This window comes from Macaca nemestrina, chromosome 9, assembly GCF_043159975.1.
Source record: "Macaca nemestrina isolate mMacNem1 chromosome 9, mMacNem.hap1, whole genome shotgun sequence".
In the NCBI taxonomy this organism is placed as follows: domain Eukaryota; kingdom Metazoa; phylum Chordata; class Mammalia; order Primates; family Cercopithecidae; genus Macaca; species Macaca nemestrina.
In genome coordinates this window covers 114528700-114549262 of record NC_092133.1, presented here as the reverse complement: position 1 = coordinate 114549262, position 20563 = coordinate 114528700, and the positions used below count along the sequence as shown (strand labels likewise).

General features: G+C 46.0%; 1 protein-coding gene across 20 annotated transcripts in view; it reads right to left on the bottom strand.

The window, feature by feature from the left end:
• Positions 1-255: 255 nt before the first annotated feature.
• LOC105480065 (supervillin) overlaps positions 256-20563 on the bottom strand; it is a 272318-nt gene continuing 252010 nt past the window's right edge. For all 20 annotated transcript variants that reach the window (XM_071070295.1, XM_071070296.1, XM_071070292.1 and 17 more), the window contains 9 exons: positions 16021-16172; positions 13097-13202; positions 12234-12441; positions 9658-9791; positions 7581-7736; positions 5547-5690; positions 4339-4463; positions 1343-1498; positions 256-1242 (listed from right to left, as the gene is read on the bottom strand). In XM_071070295.1, coding sequence (XP_070926396.1) covers positions 1156-1242; positions 1343-1498; positions 4339-4463; positions 5547-5690; positions 7581-7736; positions 9658-9791; positions 12234-12441; positions 13097-13202; positions 16021-16172 — 1268 coding nt within the window. In that variant the 3' untranslated portion in view covers positions 256-1155. The remainder of the gene's footprint in view (positions 1243-1342; positions 1499-4338; positions 4464-5546; positions 5691-7580; positions 7737-9657; positions 9792-12233; positions 12442-13096; positions 13203-16020; positions 16173-20563) is intronic.

Sequence of the window (20563 nt, the reverse complement as noted above, 5' to 3'; positions counted from 1 at the left end):
TGTAGATAGAGTTGTGGGATAAAGAACTTCTGCTGAATGATGATTTGCTGAAGTATGTCTTCAATATAGTACTGAGTACTAATTTTATGGGGCAAATAACTCTGTATTTAATCTTATGACTTTGTATAAAATCTTGCCCTAAACTAAATTCAAATGTATAGTCATTTATACTTAATGACAAAATGCTGGTGCTATGTTAATATTTAAAAAAAAAAATTCCAAAAAGGAACATGCTTGGAATTCAATGTGAACCAATCAGTTCATTGTTGTGTTTATTCTGATGCTTTTATTTGGGAGTCCTGTATCACAAAATGACATGTGTACTGTTTACAAGAGGTATTAGAAATTGAGATGTTTTTATTTTGACTATTTGAGAGTAAAATCGTAGGTAATGTTCCAAACCATCATCAAAGACGCAGAGCAAACTGTTCTGTATAGAAACTGTACATAAAAACAAGGCACTATACATTTCGGGGGAGATATTAAGGTAGAAAGGCTGATTCGCATAGATTCTCCAGAGTCCATGCCATTAAGTACAAATTCTTTGTTCATTTTAGCACCGGAAGCAGTACTCAGAACAAGTCATACCTAATGCTGCAGGAAACGTTTCCAAACGTGTATGAAGATACGTATTGGTGGCAGAGCTAATTCAACAGAAGCAACTCCATCTACCTTTTCATATTATTTTGACACCAAATCTTGAAAGTGAATGAATACATATTGCTTTGTTAAATACATATTTGACTTATATGGTGTTTATATAAATATATATATATATTTTAGAATCCACAAACTATCAAAATAACACTTTATAAAGAGAACTGCTTCAAAAAAAAAAAAAAAAAAAAAAGAGGCATTGCCTAGCTGGAACAAGAAGGCAGTGCTATCTATAGCAGCTGCGGCTTAAGTGCACATAATAGATACTTTTATTAATTCTGATAACCCGCTGAATGGTGGAAAGAAGTTTCCAAACAGTTCCCTTGAGCATTTACAAAATACACAACTCCCGGACAAGTAGTATCTTTAACAATGTTGGGTTCTGAAAACTCTAATTGAAAAATACTTTGTGGAAAACACCAGTCCAAAAATATATATCCATTTCCCTGGTGCGATGGTACTGGACGTGACTCCGAGGTTCCTCTGGCATCTCCCCACTCAGAACAGGCCTTTTGCTTTCTTCAGGTTCACCTGCTTCCAGGCGGGTAGGGTGTTGTATTCGTCCCGTGTCATGTCTAGTGCAAACTGGAAACATTGGGAGAAGCGCCCCGCGGCTCAGTGAAATGAGCTGGGCGTGCGTGTGTTGTTTTACTCCCATCCCCACCCCACCGGAAGAACCGCTTACCTCGAAGTCTTCATCGGTGAGATAGATCTCAAGCTTCAGAGGATCAACCCCCTCCGGGAGTGGCCTGGCCAGGAGGTCGGCCAGCGGGTAAATGGTTTTACAGAGCTTGGCTAAGACGTCTTCCACGAGGGTGATCTGATTGGAAACTTCTGTGTCCTAGAGAAGAGAAGGGGGCAGAGAGGAGAGCTTGTGTCCTACATTTGAACTTGTTTCATTAAGTGCTTGCAAACACAGCCCTGTGCCATCTGCACACAGCCTGAGGATGCATGGCTCCATATCACTGAGGAGGAAGCGTCTCTGAAAGATAAGGGATTGCCCAAAGCCCTGCAGTTGTTCAGACTCTTAGTTTTTTAAATTTTTAAATTTTAAATTAAAAAATGATATTTTTTGAGACAAGGTCTCACTCTGCTACTCAGGCTGGAGTGCAGTGGTGCAATCATTGCTCACTGCAGCCTCCAGTTTCTGGGCTCAAGTGATCCTCCTGCCTCAGCCTCCTGAGTAGCTGGGACTATGGGTGTGGTGCATCACCACGTCTGGCTAATTTATTTTTCCTTTTTCTTTTGTTTTCTTTCTTTTTTTTTTTTTGGTAGAGAACTGGGTCTTGCTATATTGCTTAGGCTGGTCTCAAACTTCTGGCCTCAAGCGATCCTCCTGCTGGGATTACAAGTGTGAACCACCACACTTGACCTCAAATTTTGTTATTTTTTAGAGAGAGTGTCTCACTGTCACCCAGGCTGGAGGGCAGTGGCTCGATCATAGCTCACTGCAGCCTTAACCTCCTGGACTCAAACAGTCTTCCCACCTCAAGCCTCTGGAGTAGCTGGGACTATTGGCATGTGCCACCACGCCCACCTAATATATTTTAAAAACTTTTTTGGAGAGACGGAGTCTTTCTCTGACTTTTAGATGTTTTCTCACCTTGTCACAGAGTTTCAAACAAACCCTGTTTCAGAACTGTCTCCGGAAAAATGTTTAGGGACTTTCCCATGAGTGAATTACAGACCAAGACTAGTAGATTTGAAGTCTAAATACCAGAAGCCTCCAAATAATGGAATTTGTTTAAAAATGTTAAAAAATAACCTGAAAAGAAATCACATCCCTCTTCCCTCCCCCAGCTCCATTTCTTAATCTGAAATAGAAAAAGGTCAGAAAATGCATCTAGAATATTCTGGAGCAGAACCTTTTTTTTTTTTTTTTTGTTAACCACTGTGTGAATTTAATATGAACAAACTATTCTGGGTAAATTCTCATCCTCCATTAAACTTGGGACCCCAGATTGGCTGCTCTCCTTTTGGGTGGGTGGATGATGGGAATGCATGACTAAGAACTGCTGCTTATATTAGAAATACATGGGGCAGACTGGTGGTCAAGAGGTGGATTTTGGGCTGGGTGCAGTGGCTTGTGCCTGTAATGTCAACACTTTAGGAGGCTGAGGTGGGAAGATTCCTTGAACCCAGGAGTTGGAGACCAGCTTGGGCAATATGATGAGACGCTGTCTCTATAAATAATATAAAAATAGGCTAGGCATGGAGGTGTGCACCTGTAGTTCTACCTACTTGGGGGGCTGAAGTGGAAGGGTCGTTTGAACTCAAGCATTCAAGGTTTGTGTGAGCCATGATTGAGTCACCACACTGCAGCCTGGGTGACAAAGCAAGATCCTTTCTCTAAAAAAAGAAGAAGTGGGTTTTGGATGATTTTGCCTGCATCTGAGTACTGACTCCTCCACTCACTGAAGTCACTTTGGCCAAGTGACTTCGTGTTTTTGTGGCCTCTGCTCCCACACCAGTAAAATGGGGATAACAATAAGATAGATCTTGATGGACTGTTCTGATAAATGAGAAAATCAGTGTAAAGTGCTTGGAGATGTGCCTATTGCAGAGTGAGCACTTGGGGAATGTTAATTATTTGTATAACTTGCTGGTTTATTTGGAATAAACCTCAAAATTAACTCTCCTAGTCTTGAAATTTGAGAAAGTTATGTTTGTCTTATCTGAGTTCCTTTCTCAGGAAACCAACCATCAGGCCTCTCCGACAGTATCAAAAGCCAGCAGTGGCTGAGACCAGGCCGTAGTCAGCCCCTTCCCTGTGTACATCAAGTCCATTTGGCTCCAGGGAGACAGGTTAGGGTGAGCAGTGACGTCTGTACTACCCAACAGGACCTCTCCATTGCTACGCAGAAGTAGACTCTGTTTGAAATTACTCGAATTTCCTATAAAATACACTTGGGTCATTTCCCCAAGTGAAGCAGCTCTCCACATGGTTAAAAAAAATTAAAATGGTTAAAAAAAACCTCTCTCTCACCAAATCAAAACAAATCCTTGGATTTGCTATTGCTAGCAATGTTAATAGCTCATAAATAAATTCAACATAGCTATAGTAAAATTCTTTCCTGTGTGGTTGGAAAAGAAAACATTCTAGATAATAATATATTTTGGTAGACAGAAGTTATGATAAATGGCTCATGTGGAAATACCAGGTGGTCTCATAAAAGACAATATTAATGAGATGTTGAGCGATACCTTATCATAAGTGAGTCACAGTACATCCATTCATTCAGTTATCTGAACACATTAATTCATCAGATTTCGTTTGTGTCTCCTCTACACAAGGTTAATGTCTGGAACATGAGGGTTTGATTGTGCGTCACATGGACACTGAGAGACAAGCGATGCCAAGCAACAGATTCTTGGCAAACAGAATGAAGAGTTCACGGCTTTTATGTACATATATAGTCCTCAGCATGATTAAACTCACCTTTGCTTTTAAGTTTTTAAAATTTAGGTATCATGTGTAAAAAATTACTACAATGGTTAACTGATTTTCCATTAGACTTCTCTTCTTCCTAAGCAAATTCTATGTCAACTTGTTAAGATGTTACAAAAGGAAAAATATTTTCCCACTTTGACAGTGCAACTGGATGTTCTCCCCAAAGTAAAGTCAACCCACAATCCAAAAGGCGCAGGAGCCACCTTCACAGGGCAGGAAAGCGTGCTCACCATCTCTGTGATCTCAGCAATGTCCTCTCTGTGCTCCCAGCTGGGAAACATATTCGTGAATGTCAGGGGCTCCAGGCCAGCATGGATAAGGTAAGACTTGGGGGGTGGTTTCTTGAGATTTTTCCCTGTAATTACACAGAACAAAATGTCAGTAGACCCAAGGGAGAGGGAGACCCTGTCTTTCACTGATTTCCCTTGAAATCTTTTCTTCGTCAGAACTCATGACTTCATGCTTAAAATGCAAGTTACGAGTAGTTCATAACAACACATGGATAATGTTTATGTAAGATGTTAGTTTCATGCCTGTGACTACAATAGTGACCTATAATCAACCTGAGTCTATACTTCTTGAACCTAACAAAACGCTCTGTATTCCTGGAAGGGAGAGCTCCTCTGTCTGCAGCTTCTGGCTGGAGCATTTTCTTCCTCCTGAATTCACTGTAGCGACTTCCCTCTGCCTTCCTACCACGGGATTAACTCCAATATGGCTGACAGTGAACGACAGCATCTTATACATCCACATTCACTATAACATTGGGTGGAAGGTTTCATATGTTACTTATTGCTAAAGAGTTTTTCAGGAAGAGAATCAATTGCACATACTCAGTGACATTAAACTAGTTTTATCAATGAAACTGTAAAAATTAAATAAGATATTAATCACTGGCATTTTCATTTTATATAAAAGACTAGAAATTTCATGTGTATAGTAAAGAACCACAAACTTACTATGGGTATTTCTCTTTGGATATAATACTAAAAATAATAATGAAAAATAAAAAAGTTGGCAATGGCCATTCACTGCTTGGGGGAGACCTCCATTCTCCAACAGCATGGTAGTGCCTGTAGATAATGTACATGGCAGAGGCCAACTTGTCTCTCAGCATGATCAACCCTGAGTACAGTGGGGTTTTAATCTGCCTGGGGTGTTCCACAATACAGCCTTTATCCTTGAGGGTAACAAGTTAGCCTCATAATATCAGACAGAAAAACTAGTTATTCTTCAAGCTGGCAGCTGAGAATGCGCTAATCTAAAAATTAATACATCTCAGAAGGTTAAAGTGGAAAAAATTGGTTTCATCACCACCGGCCAGGCTTTATGGATGCCGGCTTTCACACGCAGAAAGGGAAGGGGGTCTCCTGGCTGGGCGTGCCTGAGGGGCTTCCCCATCTGTTCCGTGCTGCAGGCGCGTTAGAGGGAGCCTCACCTTTGCAGTACTGGAGCACGGTCTCCATCGCGCTCTTCCGGTCGGAGGCCCAGCGGATGCGGGCAGAACCAGTGATCTTGTTCTCAATGGGCCACCAGCCTTGCCAGAGGTACACCTCGTGGTGATTGTCAACAAGGAAAAGTGCTGTGAGGGCAGGGACAGAGCTCGACCATCAGAAGCTCTTTCACGGACACTTCCAGCTCACTCCTCCCCAAACCTAGTGGATGCTGTTCCTCCCCGCTGCTGTGTCATGGGGGAAACCCCCTTGGCCGTCAAACCAGGGGCAAAGAGGCAAACAGAAACCCAGGACACCCCAGCCCTTTGAAAGGTCAACGGGGAGAAGCCTCTAGGCAGAGAGAGGTGGCGTCAAGGAGTTAGTCTCTTTCATTCCTCGTCCTCCAGGTCCTCCTCCTTTTGCCCAAGCTGAAGCCGCTGGCCCTTCTGGATACTGGCAGGACTGTGCTAAGAGTGGAAGGGATAATGCATGTGCCACTCAAGGGGCTGTTAGCACCACGTATCTCCAAAGGGCACAATCAACACTGGAGCACACATCTCACGGCAGACAGGTCAGAGGCGTTCCTGCCCTGCGCGCGACTGCTTAGCAGTGAGGTGAGCTCATGGTTCTCTTACAGAGAAATGGGCTTTAAACATCAAAACTGTGAGTGGTGGCTCATGCTGGTAATCCCAGTGCTTTGGGAGGCTGAGGAGGAAGGACTGCTTGAGCCCAGAGGTTGAAGACCAGCCTGGGCAACATGATGAGACCCTATCTCTACAAAAAGAAAAAAAAAAAAAAATTAGCCCGGTATGGTGGTGCATGCATGTAGTCTCAGCTACTCAGGAAGCTAAGGAGGGAGGATCGCTTGAGCCCAGGAGTTCGAGGCTGCAGTGAGCCATGACTGCACCACTGCACTCCAGCCTGGATGACAGAGTGAGACCTTGCCTCTAAAAAATATAAAATGAAATAAAAATCAAAATTGTTCTACTGCCTTTTCCTCCTCACTTTTTCTCCTCCTCAAATTGTCAGCCTGACTCTTACTCCACGGGGCAAAACGCCTCTCACTGTTGCTGGTCGGCTCACCGTGTGTCCTTTCCCAGCATGCGTTTCAGGATTCTGTGAAAGCCACACTTTGAAAGCCCAGTGGAGGTTGATAACCCGCCCTGAGCCCCAGGATGAAGGGCGTGGGCACAGCCTCTCTTTCTGATGGCTAAGATTTTCCAAGCATGACATGTGCACTGGTCAAACTTTCAGTGGTGCCCTGGGCTCTCAGTGCAAGGTGAGGTCCCTGGCTGCAGCTCCAGGCTCTTGTAATGTGAGAAGCAACAAACACAAACTGAGAGGCAGCTGACCTTGGCTTCGTTGGAGGGCAGGCGGGAGGGGCTGTCAAGCCCAGTCTCTTGTGACTTTCCCAACCAGAATGAGGGCACAGAGCCCTCACCTTGGGATCAGAAGACCTGGGCTGGAGTCTTGGCTCTGCTGTGGAGCCTTGGTATGGCAGACCCTGTTCCCTGGCTAACTTAGCCAATACCCCAACACCCTTCTCCTCTGCCATTTGCTTCCCCACGCTCCCTTGCAGCTGGGGCTGGCCATGTGACAGGCTCTGGCCAATGGGATGTAAGCAGAAGTCTGCTTGGGGCTTCTGGGAAAACATGTGCTTTATCTGATGTGGCTATTAAGTGGCCTTTTTCCCTCCCCACTTCTTTCTCTTTCTATCTTGAATGCAAACATGATGGCTGGAGCAATGGTAGTTGACTGGTGACCATGCAGCAACAAGACTGAGAGGAAGGCTGGGAGAAAAGCAGAGACGCCAGGCTCTGCTTGAGTCTCGTTCCTTATGCTATAAAGTGTGGCTGATTTCACCTTCCTTCCTTTTGGTGTAGGGGTGAGGATGGAATGAGTGTAAGCACATGTTCTGGGTGTTCTGGGAGTGTGCTTGGCAAACAGAAGCTGCTTAATAAATACCAGCATAAAATCAAAAGGCTTTCTGGAAGATGTGCCTTCTAATGCTCAGCATAGCTGCCCCCTGCAGGCCTTACCTGGCTGGGGCGCACTGTACAGATCTTCCTGCAGGAAGGGCATGGAACTGACCACAGACGGGGCTCGGGCAGGGTACACAAACTCCGTGGCCGCGAAATCCCCAGAGGAGCTGCTGAGGATGAACAGGCGGGGTGCGAAGTTAAAACTTCCAGGATCTTTGAAAGAAAAGAGAACAAAGCTGAAGATATCATGTGCATCCAAGTAAATTCCAGATGAAGAATGAATGTAAAATACGAAATAATTCAAAGCACTATGGAAACACAGGTAGGATTTATCTGAGCTTCAAGGTGGAGAAGGCCTTTTAGCAATTGCAATAGTAAAAGAATGAATCAAAAGGAAAAATAATGCATTGATTATAGAAAAATGAAAAACAACAATGCAAAATTAAAAAGAAAAGAAAAGCCAAGTAACAAATGGGAAATATTTGTAATACAGCAACTAGTTAATATCCTTAATACATGAAGGGACATACATAAGGAAAAAATAATAAAATGTACAAAAGACACAAATAGAACACTCACCAAAGTAGAAACTAAAATGGCTAAAAAATATAGATACATATGCATATATATACACAGATATATGTATGTGTATATCACACATTATGTATATAAGTATACATATATATGTACTTCCAAGTAAAACAAAACAATGCTTAGCTATCTGTCTCCTTTCATCAATTTGGCAAAGAGGAAAAAGATAATATGTTGAATTTATGATTGTGTTGAGAAATGAACGCTTTTGTATATTGCGAGTGAGAATAAAACTTGGCCCGAGCTGATACATGCTATCAGACTTTCATGATGAGCACGGCAGTTCCACATCTAGGAATTCCTCTCAATTAGGAATGAATGTATAGGATTATTTTAAAAAGTATTCAAACTGCATTATTATATAAGGGAGAAAAATCAGAAACAAGAAACAACTCAACTTCCCAGCTGCCAGAGACTGTCAGGTAGAGAGTGGCATATATTCACAGAATAATAGAATATCTCACAGCCATTAGATATCTAAATTTTAATAACTTGGGAAATTATTCATAATAAAGGAAAAAAGCAGGTTACAAAACAGTAGATCCACATATTATTTTTTAAAATAGATATTATAGCATAGAGAAATATGAATTCTGTTACATCTAAGAAATGTGGTTATAAGTGACTTCATTTCTTTTTTTAACTTCTCCATAATTTCAAACGTCTTCTAGGCATTATGTTTAAAAAGCTATATAAAAGTTTATAAACATCGAGGGGCAGAGTATTATGAAGCAGTTATGAGGATACTCCATTGCTGCCCAGCCTTGGGCAACTTGATTAACTTCTGTATGTCTCAGTTTCCTCATCTGTAAAAATGGCACAGTGTTGGGTTGTACTAACGGAGTTACTATATGTAAGGTGTTGGCTGGTGTCTGGTTTGTTGGAACTGCTTCACAAAAGTTCGCTTTCCTTCTTATGTTCATCTGTATTTTGAGAACAGCTGGGAAAGCACCCATATACACACCTAACCTCACCCCGGTGAACGGGAGTGCCTATTCTATACAGACACGGCCTTTGTATTTCCAAGCAGGTTAATGACTGAAGGGCTCTGGAAAGGGGATAAGAGGTTGGCTTCCTTCCCCAGGTCCCACTCCAACACCCAGAGGACTGCTGTTTCTCAGGTGGCAGCTGAGGAAAGAAAGAAAATGGTGCCCTGAGTCCCTAAGACCCTGGAAGATGGCTTGGTCCCCAGGAAGCCTTGGGAGCTGATTCGCCAGTGGGAATTTGAAGTCTTGGTGTCCAAGTTAAACTCACCCCCGGAAAGAAAAATACTGTTCAATCAGCTGGACATAATACTCATCACACTAGATTTCAGACAGACTGAAGAATTAAGATAAAACATGAATGGGGCACAGTGGCTCAAGCCTGCAATCCCAGCATTTTGGGAGGCTGAGGCAGGCTGATCACTTGAGCCCCAGAAGTTGAAGCTGCAGTGAGCTGTGATCGCACCACTATACTCCAGTCTGGGTAACAGAGCAAGACTCTCGTTTCCCAAAATAAACAAACAAAAAAGCCAGATTGCAGGCTGTGGATGCCACATTACCTTGAAGCATGCAATCATAGGCTTTCCTGTCTCTCCTTCCCAAGGCGTCCCAGAATCCGAGTGGCTCGGAGCCTTCATCACACTCGTGTATTGTGACTTTGCTGCTACTATGCAGTCCTGCTTCCAGAGGGCATCTGCAAGGGAGAAACGTCAAGAGTTCTTTATAAGTCTGGAGAGTGCTGGCGACCCAAAATTATTATTACTATTATAACAGCTTTATAACAGCTTTATTGAGATATAATTCACATGTCATAAAATTCACTCTTTTTATGTGTACAGATTTTAGTGTATTCACAGAGTTGTGCAACTGTCATACTAATTTCAGAACGTTTTCATCTCCTGGAAAAGGAAGCCCTGTACCCATTAGCAGTCACTCTGCATTTCCCCCATCCTTAGTCCTCAGAACCCACTAATCTACTTCTGTATTTATGGACTTGCCTATTCTGGACATTTCATACAGATGGAATTATATATGTTCTTTTGTGACTGAGTTTTTTAACTCAATGTGATGTTTTTAAGGTTCATCCATGTTGTAGTATTGTAGTATTTATCAGTACTGAATTCTTTTTTATGGCAGAATAATATTCCAGTGTATGGCTTTGCCACATTTTTTTCATCCATTAATGTGTTGGTAGATATTTGGGTTATTTCCACTTTTTGACCACTATGACTAACATTGCTATAAACCTTCACATACAAGTGTTTTCATTTCTCTTGGGTAGATATCTAGTAGAGTTGCTATTCATATGGTAACTCTATGGTTACATCTTTTGAGAAATTGCTAGCCTGTTTTCCAAAGTGGCTGTACTGTTTTACAACCTCCCCAGTAATGTGTAAGGGTTCCAATTTTCACATCCTTGCCAATACTTGTTATCATCTGCTTTTTTAAAATTTAAAATTTTAATATTTGTGGGTATATACTAATAGTAGGTACATATATATATGGGGTACAGACATAAAATTATTCAAAACTAAACCTGGAGATCAGTTCACCGTCTTTTCTACTTTCTAAGGAAAAGCAATTCTTCCTCATGAATGGAAAAGTGCTCTGCGGTTTATGAGTGTGCGTGGTGCAGGAAGGGAAGTTGACTTGCCCCTAGGGAGGGATGTTTAATGACATCTAATGTGTCATGAACATTACACACATTTTTATATAGAACAATACATATTGACCATTTCTTGTCTTTCTCTCCTGCTAGAACATGAACTTCATGAGGACAGAGACTCGGGCTTATTCACCACCAAGTCCCCAGTTCCTGACTCCAGTCCTTCGGGAGTTAGAAGCAGGTTGCCCAAAGTTTGTGTTGTAGAAAAACCATTTTTCCAAGATTTATAGGATAAGTCCTGTACGTCCAGATTGCTTGGCGCCATGGGGTACTCAGTAAATGTTTACTGAGTGAATATGTGAATGAGCTCTTCGTTGTTTTTCTTTTCCTCAGTGGTCCAAGTAAACCCTCTGATGGGCCCCAAATGCCTTGGGCCACCTCAGGGCACGTGATTTCTCACCCCTCCCCGTGCCCTAGCCCACAGGTGGTGTTTTCAGATGAAACATCTTGTTTCACATCTGCCTGCCTGTGGAGAGGTGACCTGCTCTGTTCTCTTCTCTGCCCACTCTGTGTAGTATGTTTTCAGAGCGGACACAGGGGCCCTGGCCACTGCCCTGTTCCAGAATCCAGAGAATGGGGCTCACCAAATCAAACTCTGGTGGCATGTTGTACCCCTAGGAAGCTCTTCACTTTTACTCACTGAGGTCCTCACAGGTCTCAGTTACCTCCTGAATGCCTGAGTGACACTGGGCTTCTTTGGCAGCTTGCAATGTTTATTTTGCCTGTGTGGCTTGAAAGCACAGAGCCACAGCGGCAGACCACCCTAGCAGGGGGCTGGCCACCACAGCGTCCTCCCTGGGCTGTGGCCTTCACTGCCCTTCCGGTTCCCCTCTTCCCCAAGGTCCCCACTCAGTGCTGTCTCACAGTGTGCTGAGCCTTTGCAAGTGGCCAAGGGCAGGTGCCTGCCTGGGAGGGGAAGAAAACCCAACCCGGAAGTACTGTACCCGGGAAGTGCCCGGAGAGTCCGATCCCTCCCCATTAGGGGCTGCTCTCCAGAATGGGGGACATCTTACCGTCTGAACAGGTGGCAGTTTCCCACCCTCGTCTTTAGCTTTTTAACACTCCGCTGTTCTGGCAAAAGAAAACTCAAAATCCCTAACAGGTATTTGAAATGTGCTCCCTTTAAATATCAAAGGCCCCCAGGCTTCCGATCCAAAAGCAGAACGGCAACTATGAAGAAAGAACCCAGAGTGCTCGCGAGAGTCACTCCCTGGCTCCTCACCTGCATTAGCTCACCCAGCCAGGTAAATCCTCAGACCGCGAGAGCGGCCCCCAAGTCGGAGGTCTGGACTGGGATGTGTGTCCTCTCTGCTTGGCATGTCAGAGGCCCCCGACCACGTTCCCAGCCATCCCTTGCTGCAGTCACTTTCAGCAGCCTGGGATCTGCTGGGAGTCTTGGTAGCCCTGAGCCTGCCCCGTCCCTCTGGGAAGCCCGGTGTGTGGGGGCCTCGTCGCAGACACAACACTCACTGTTCCTTGATCTTGTTCGCGGCGGTCCTTCCGACCTCCTTCGTGTGAGCCTGGGCTTTGCATCCGTGCCACAGGTAGATGAGGGCCTTGTTGACGTTGAGCACCACCATGGAAGTCCTGGACCTCAGGCTGCTACAGTGACAGGCCACTTCCAGCAAATTCCCTTCCACGGGCACCTCTCCGCGCACGCAGTACAGCCGCCACTCACCTGCAGGGGGCACCAGCGGCGCGGAGGAGTCAGGACGTGAGCAAGTGGCAGCGAACGCCGCCCTTCATGGTGCCCGCTGTGCCGCCCACGGCAGCCACTTCCATCCAGGGCCAGGGACTTAGGGGACTAGAGGGGCTGAGGCACTGCGCAGGGAGCCCTGCCAAGCACTGAGGCATCAGGCCTTCCTGCCACCCCCAAAAGTGGGTTCTTAGGTAGGTAGAAGCAGGTGATCTGAAGTTCACAATGTAGAAAAATCATGTTTCCAAGATTGATACAACAAGTTCTATAACAGGCACACTTTAAAAGGCTCTAGAGCTAATATTTTTTTTTTTTGTGGGGGGTGCTGGTCAACCAAATTTTCATAATTTATAATAGAAGAACCACTGATTTTTCTTTCCTCCTAAAAAGAGCAGACAGAGGAGGGGAGACCACCTTCCAGCCTCCTGCATGCAAAGGTGAATCCTCGAGTAAATCCTCCAGAGAGAGGCAGGTCACAAACACCCATAGAGCTGAGTTATCAGGCAAACCTCAGGAGGCTTTCAGAGGTAGAGCCACAACTAGATGAAGACAGACTCACTTTCAGCCCCCAGCTTATAAAAATTCCTTCCAAGAGAGGGAAAGGCAAAGTCGAATTCCAGCAGTAAAAGTGACTTACTTTGCACATTTTCTTCTTCCTCTTCCCGCCTCCCGGAGTGCACCACCATCCCCCCCTGGAAACACTGCAGGAAACAGGGGGGCTCCTTTCCCTGGAGAACTTGGACCTTCCAATGTAAACAGAGGTAAATAGGTAACGGGCGTGGGGTTTTCGAAGTCCTAAAAACAATACATGCCTCTCGTGGAGAATCTGAAACATATCAAGATGTGCAAACAAAAGCAGTGCTAACACTACGGCCTAAAGAGAAGCTCTGCGAACGCTGCCGTGTGCGGCCTCCTCTCAGGGTGTTATGCAGGGAGGGTCTTCTTTTCCTAAACAAAATCGGAGCCTTGCTTTATAGTGATGTACAGCCTCATTTTCTTTACATAATGTTGTTCTGTCAAGCAACATTCTTTTAAAACATGACTCCTGATATTTTAATGGTATTCTGTGGTTATTGATGTCACAAGACTGATATAAACACATTGTTAACAAGATAGCTCTCAGCAATGAGAATGACTCATCGCTGACTTGGTAATCATTCTAGGGAAAATATATGGTTTGCGGCCACCCCAGCAGTCCACTCAGCCTCTCCCTTGCTGTTAGAGAAGGCTTTTCCTTCGGGTGTTATCTGCACCATGAATAATGTTAGGGTTGAGTCACCTCCCTCTAGGACACCGTTACTTAAAGAAATGTTTCCTGGAGCTGGTAGTCAGGGGGCACTGAGGGGAAGCATTTCTCACTGTGAGTTAATTTATCAATCTCAGTGCCCATTTTGCATAACCAATTGCCATTTCTTGGCAGTATTTCATATCTAAAATGATTTTCCAGGGTTGGATCATGGCTCACACCTGTAGTGGTGCACGCCTGAAGTCCCAGCTACCCAGGAGGCTGAGGAAGGAGGACTGATGGAGCCTGGGAGGTCAAGGCTGCAGTGAGCGGTGATGGTGCCACTGCACTCCAGCCTGGGTGACAGAGTGAGGCCCTGTCTCAAAAAAATAATACAAATACAAATAAAATGATTCTCCATCCACTGGATTGGTAACAGGTAAAATGCTCACATGAGAGAGATTAAGACTCACACTCTGAGGCTGATTTTGAAGGCATGATAAAAGCATTTTCACTCATGGTCTTTACAAAAAAAAATAAAGGGGGCCTGGTGCGGTGGCTCACGCCTGTAATCCTAGCACTTTGGGAGGCTGAAGCAGGCAGATCATGAGGTCAGGAGATCGAGACCTTCCTGGCTAACACGGTGAAACCCTGTCTCTACTAACAAAAAAAAAAAAAAAAAAATTAGCCGGGCGTGGTGGTGGGTGCCTGTAGTCCCAGCTACTCCAGAGGCTGAGGCAGGAGAATGGTGTGAACCCGGGAGGGGGAGTTTGCAGTGAGACGATATCGCACCATTGCACTTCAGCCTGGGCGACAGAGCGAGACTCCGTCTCAAAAAAAAAAAAAAAAAAAACAAAAAACTATTAAGTAATTAAAAAAAAAATAAAGGGGTAGTTGAAATGATTATTAGGAATAAATTAAAATGCAACTGTTACCAATACCATTTCTAAAACATAGTCCATAGTAGAAAATATTTTTTAGGGAACATGATTGGTTCTTGGGACAGTGGAAGGCTGGGTGAGTGTGGATCTATTTCTGGCAAGAATGTCTCTGCAGCCTTCCCCCCTGCTATTGTTACTCATTCATCCAGGAGAATAAAGAGGTTTGCACATGGCATTGTCCTGTTGTCGAAGAATCCCAGAGTTAAATCTTAATGGCTGGTACTCTGTACTGAGCGGACGAGACCCAGGCAGAGATCATCTGAATGTTAGAGACATGTCTGCAGGCCTCGGATCTGGGCAGCAGTCCCTGCCAGGCACGATGCAGGCCCTGGGGTTAGAAGGCCGTGGGGTTGTAAGGCCAGGGCTGCACGGTCTATCATGCTCTTGGGAGATCATGTAGCTTTAGGTGGTGAGAAGTGCTGTGAAAATAAAGGGATCAAGTGCAGGGACTGAGAATGATGGGAGAATGAGAAGGCTCTGGATAGAGCGGGGGTTGGGGGCAGGGTTCAGGTGACATTTGAACAGAAACCTGCCTCATAAGGGGCAGTACACAGGGGTACGTATGTAGAGGCAGTATGGAGTAGGCAGGGGAAGTTTCCAGATAGTGGAATGAGGCATAGGGCAGGAGGTGAGTGGACGGCGGTGGTCTGTGGAACAGGAAGAGGCTGGAGTGGCCTGGGTGGAGGAGAGGAGCAGGAGGAGCTTGGAGAGGTGCCCGGGGCCCACCACGAAGGTGCTGGAGCCCCAGGAAGCCACTTAGACTGCAGTGTGTGTGGCAGACAGCAAGGGAGTGACCCAGTCTGACCTGTTCCAGAAAACCCACTCAGGCTGCCGTGAATATAGGTGATGGTCGTTCCCAGTCCTTACATTCACCTGATACTTCCTTCAGGTAGATTCGTGTACATGGAACAACTGATCAAAGTTTTAAGGTTCTCGTGACGAAATTTCAGGATGGCTGCTCAAGTTACACTTCTCACCCAAAACACAGCATCCTCATCCTACTGAGGCCTTGCCAGCTGGCCCTGGATCTGTTCTTTAAAAAATCACCACCATTGTGAGAAGTGGTGATGGCATCTCTTTGTTTCACACACAGTGCCTTGATTGGTTAGGTGGAAACCTTTCAAAGTCACCCATCGGCCATCTGCACTTGTCATGTGGATTTCCTATTTGCAGATACAACATTTTCTCTGGGATCATCTTACAAAAAGTGGGAGGAAGAAAGAAATGGGAGGCACAGCCTGAAATCTGCAGAAGCCAGACCAGGACTGAAGTGCTTTGGGTGACATGGTCTTCCATTATCAGAATCATGTTGGGAGGGACCAGGCCGAGCGCCATCGGCTTCCAGGAGAGGACGCTCCTCTCAGTCCCTGGGGTGTAGAGCTCCCCAGGACTCACCTGGGCCCCCCTTTCCTCGTCCAGCTCCACCGTCATCAGCGCCGACGTACCCTTCTCACTCACTGTGGAGTGCCGGCCTTGCCAGAAGAAGTAGACGCACTTCTCTTTGCCAGCCGCCCTCACCGAGTGCTCTCCCTTCTGGCGACTTCCCACTGCAAACACAGAACGGCAGACGGACAGGTCAGCAGCTGACACACCTGAGGAGAAGCAAATGTCCGGCTCACTTCCCCAGGGCCTGCGAGGACCAGTGGCAGAGACAGCCTCAGGCCTGGGGCTGGGGAGAAACCATTGGCACCTGGAGGGAAGGTTGGTCACGCCCAGGAGAAGAGAGAAATCACCTTCCTTCCAGCTCCTGACTCAGAGCTCCAACGAGGGGGAAAAGGATCTGAGGGGCCCTCTTGGTGCCCTGAGAAAAAGACCTGTCATCTGGAGGGGGCGGCAGATCACTCCAAGTGTGCGACAGAGTAATTTCTTCAAACTATTTGGTGAGGCCAGGTGAGTGGCTCATGCCTGTAATCCCAACACTCTGGGAGGACTGCTTGAGGTCAGGAGTTCAAGACCAGCCCAGGCAACATAGCAAGAACCCACCTCTAAAATAATTTAAAGAAATTAGCCTGGTGTGGCGTTGCACACCTGTAGTCTTAGCTACTTGGGAGACTGAGGCAGGAGGATCACTTGAGCCTAGAAGTTTGAGACCGCAGTTAGCCATGATTGTGTCATGGCACTCCAGCCTGGGTGACAGGGTGAGACTCTCTTACAAAAAAAAAAAAAAGTACTTGGTGACTGCCAGAGCAGGACCAAGGGCTCACACAGACACAAACGCATTTTCCATATTACGCCACTCTTCGGCAAGAGATTAGCTGGTAGGGAAAAGATATTAAAAACACTAGCAGGGCCAGCTTTCAGTACAAAGGAAAAACTGCAGACTGTTAAAACTATTCTAGTAAAAAATACAACTTTGAAGTTTTCAAGTTCTGTCAGAAATGAGGAGATAAGTTGCTGACATATCACTTGAGCATAAACTAATCTGGGATTTCATGTCTGTCACCAGGGCTGCTGCCGGGATTAAATAAAAATTAGCCAGGCATGGTGATGTAGTTCGAGACCATCTGGCCAACATGGTGAAACCCCCATCTCTACTAAAAGTACAAAACAATAGCTGGGCATAGTGGTGGGCACCTATAATCCCAGCTACTCAGGAGGCTGAGGCGGGAGAATTGCTCGAACCCAGCAGGCAGAGTTGGAGTGAGCCGAGATCATGCCACACAGCACTCCTGGGACTACAGCTGATGGTCCCCATGGCTGGCACCACACAGGCACTCAGTAAACATGAGCAGCACAGGAGGCAGGTGAGACTGCTTAGTGTGGAGAGCAGTCATGGGGAGGTTACAGGGTCTCCCTCTGTCACCCAGGCTGGAGTTCAATGGCACAATCATGGCTCACTGCAGCCTCAGCCTCCTGGGCTCAAATGATCCTCCCGCCTCAGCCTCCCAAATAGCTGGGACTACAGGCATGCTGTAGTCCCAGGAGTGCTGTGTGGCATGATCTCGGCTCACTGCAACTCTGCCTCCTGGGTTCGAGCAATTCTCCCGCCTCAGCCTCTTGAGTAGCTGGGATTATAGGTGCCCACCACTATGCCCAGCTATTGTTTTGTACTTTTAGTAGAGATGGGGGTTTCACCATGTTGGCCAGGATGGTCTCGCACTACATCACCATGCCTAGCTAATTTTTATTTTTAACATTTTGTAGAGATAGGGTCTCACTATGTTACCCAGGCTGGTCTCTAACTCCTGGCCTCAAGTGATCCTCCATAAGTGCTGGAATTATAGGCCAAATGGGCATTTTAGACGTCGTTACAGACATCCAAATCTCTACCTGTAAGAATATGTCTCACTCTAGATTCCCTTCACTCATTCACGCATTCAACAAATATTCACTGAGCGGGGACTTCAGGATTCGGGGCTACGATGACGAACAAGATAATGATGAACAAGACAATGATGAAATTTCTGCTAACTTAGCAACAACACTTTGCCTTTGAATAGCAATCTCACTCTTCAAATAGTGAACATTTGTTGCACTAAATAGATTACTGAGGAAAGATATGTTTCAAATAGATCATAACCGTTTATAAAGACCTTGAAATCTGTTAGCACTCAAATACATTGTGTAAATACATATTCACACTTAAATAATCAACATCACGTCCTAGCATTGCAAAGAGACCTGAGTGTATATACCCAAAACAGAATTGTATCTCTTTTTAAAATTACTTTTATTTTAGAGACAGGGTCTTGCTCTGTTGCCCAGGTTGGAGTGCAGTGGTATGACCATAGCTCACTGCACCCCTGAACTCCTGGGCTCAAGTGATCCTCCTGCCTCAGCCTCCCAAAGTGCTGGGATTACAGCCGCATGCCATCATGCTGGGCTCATTTTTTATTTTTTTGTATAGACAGGGTCTCTCACTATGTAGCCCCGGTTAATCTCAAACAATGTGAAGTGATTTTCTCACTTCAGCTTTCCAAAACTCTGGGGTTACAAGTGTGAGTCTAGAATTTTCTTTCCTTAAAGATATTTTATGAAGCAAACATTTCACTAGTTTTCATTACAATTTTCCTGCACATACCCAAATTTAGTCCTATATGCAACTTAATTTTTCATATGTGTATTCATTTTTAATTCTGGTAATGTAAAGATTAAATTTTTAGTGGTAAGAACTTCTGGGCTATTCTCTTTTTTTTTTTTTTTTTGAGACAGGGTCTCACCCTGTTGCCTGGGCTGGAGTGCCGTGTGGCATGATCTTGGCTCACTGCAACCTCTGCCTCCTGCGTTCAAGCAATTCTCCCACCTCAGCCTCCTGAGTAGCTGGGATTATAGGTGCCTGCCACTATGCCCAGCTATTGTTTTGTATTTTTAGTAGAGATGGGGGTTTCACCATGTTGGCCAGGATGGTCTTGAACTCCTGACCTCGTGATTTGCCCGCCTCAGCCTCCCAAAGTGCTGGGATTACAGATGTGAGCCACCATGCCCTGCCAGCTATTCTCTTTACAACCGTGATTAGTTACCTAATTTAAAGTGTGGACATGTTATGCCATCAAGGCACTTTCAAGAATAAGTTTGGTACTAGTAGTTCTATTGAGGAATAACAGAAAACACAAATATGAAGACTGTTCATGGTTAGGTATTCTTGCACCAGAGCCACCTATTTATAGGAACTAGACATCTATCAGGCCCTTGATGTCTATCAGCCTGGCTCAGCATCCCTGGGCCCCTCGAGCAGCTGTCCCCTGACCCTGCTGGAGTGCGAGCAACCCTACTCTGCAGGTGCTGGGCCAGGACACTGACCCCAGCAGGCCGGCCAGCCTCGGCCAAGCGGAGCCTCTACCACCTGTGCAGCTGCTGCTTTTTGCTGACCCTCTCCCAGCAGTGCTGCCTGAGCTCTGACTCGGTCCTGTTTGCAGGTGTGCTGACCCTCTCCCAGCAGTGCTGCCTGAGCTCTGACTCGGTCCTGTGTGCAGGTGTGCTGACCCTCTCCCAGCAGTGCTCCCTGAGCTCTGACTCGGTCCTGATTGCAGGTGTGCTGACCCTCTCCCAGCAGTGCTCCCTGAGCTCTGACTCGGTCCTGTGTGCAGGTGTGCTGACCCTCTCCCAGCAGTGCTCCCTGAGCTCTGACTCGGTCCTGATTGCAGGTGTGCTGACCCTCTCCCAGCAGTGCTCCCTGAGCTCTGACTCGGTCCTGTTTGCAGGTGTGCTGACCCTCTCCCAGAAGTGCTGCCTGAGCTCTGACTCAGTCCTGTGTGCAGGTGTGCTGACCCTCTCCCAGCAGTGCTGCCTGAGCTCTGACTCGGTCCTGATTGCAGGTGTGCTGACCCTCTCCCAGCAGTGCTGCCTGAGCTCTGACTCAGTCCTGTGTGCAGGTGTGCTGACCCTCTCCCAGCAGTGCTGCCTGAGCTCTGACTCGGTCCTGTTTGCAGGTGTGCTGACCCTCTCCCAGCAGTGCTGCCTGAGCTCTGACTCGGTCCTGATTGCAGGTGTGCTGACCCTCTCCCAGCAGTGCTCCCTGAGCTCTGACTCGGTCCTGTTTGCAGGTGTGCTGACCGTCTCCCAGCAGTGCTGCCTGAGCTCTGACTCGGTCCTGTGTGCAGGTGTGCTGACCGTCTCCCAGAAGTGCTCCTTGAGCTCTGACTCGGTCCTGTTTGCAGGTGTGGCTCTTGTGGGCACAAGTGATAGAGGAGCCGGATGAGTGTCACCAAGGGGCCAGAGCTTCCGCGTTGGCTACAGAGTGACTGCAAGTGCCATCGGGCTGTGCTTCTGCTGCTGGAGGGATGGTCTGGAATCTGAACGCTCCCTGCTTTAACTTAATTCTCTAAAGCTGGACTTTTTCTAAGTTGTAAGTCAGCTGGAAAAGATGTTGTTGGAGCTGGCTGGGAGATGTCCATTGTGTTTATTGGGAAGAAATGTAGAAAGGAATCACCTGGGTCAAATCATATTTCCTAGGGGCCTCCAAGTCAATAGTCCATGAAAGTCTCTGAACTCTTTGCTT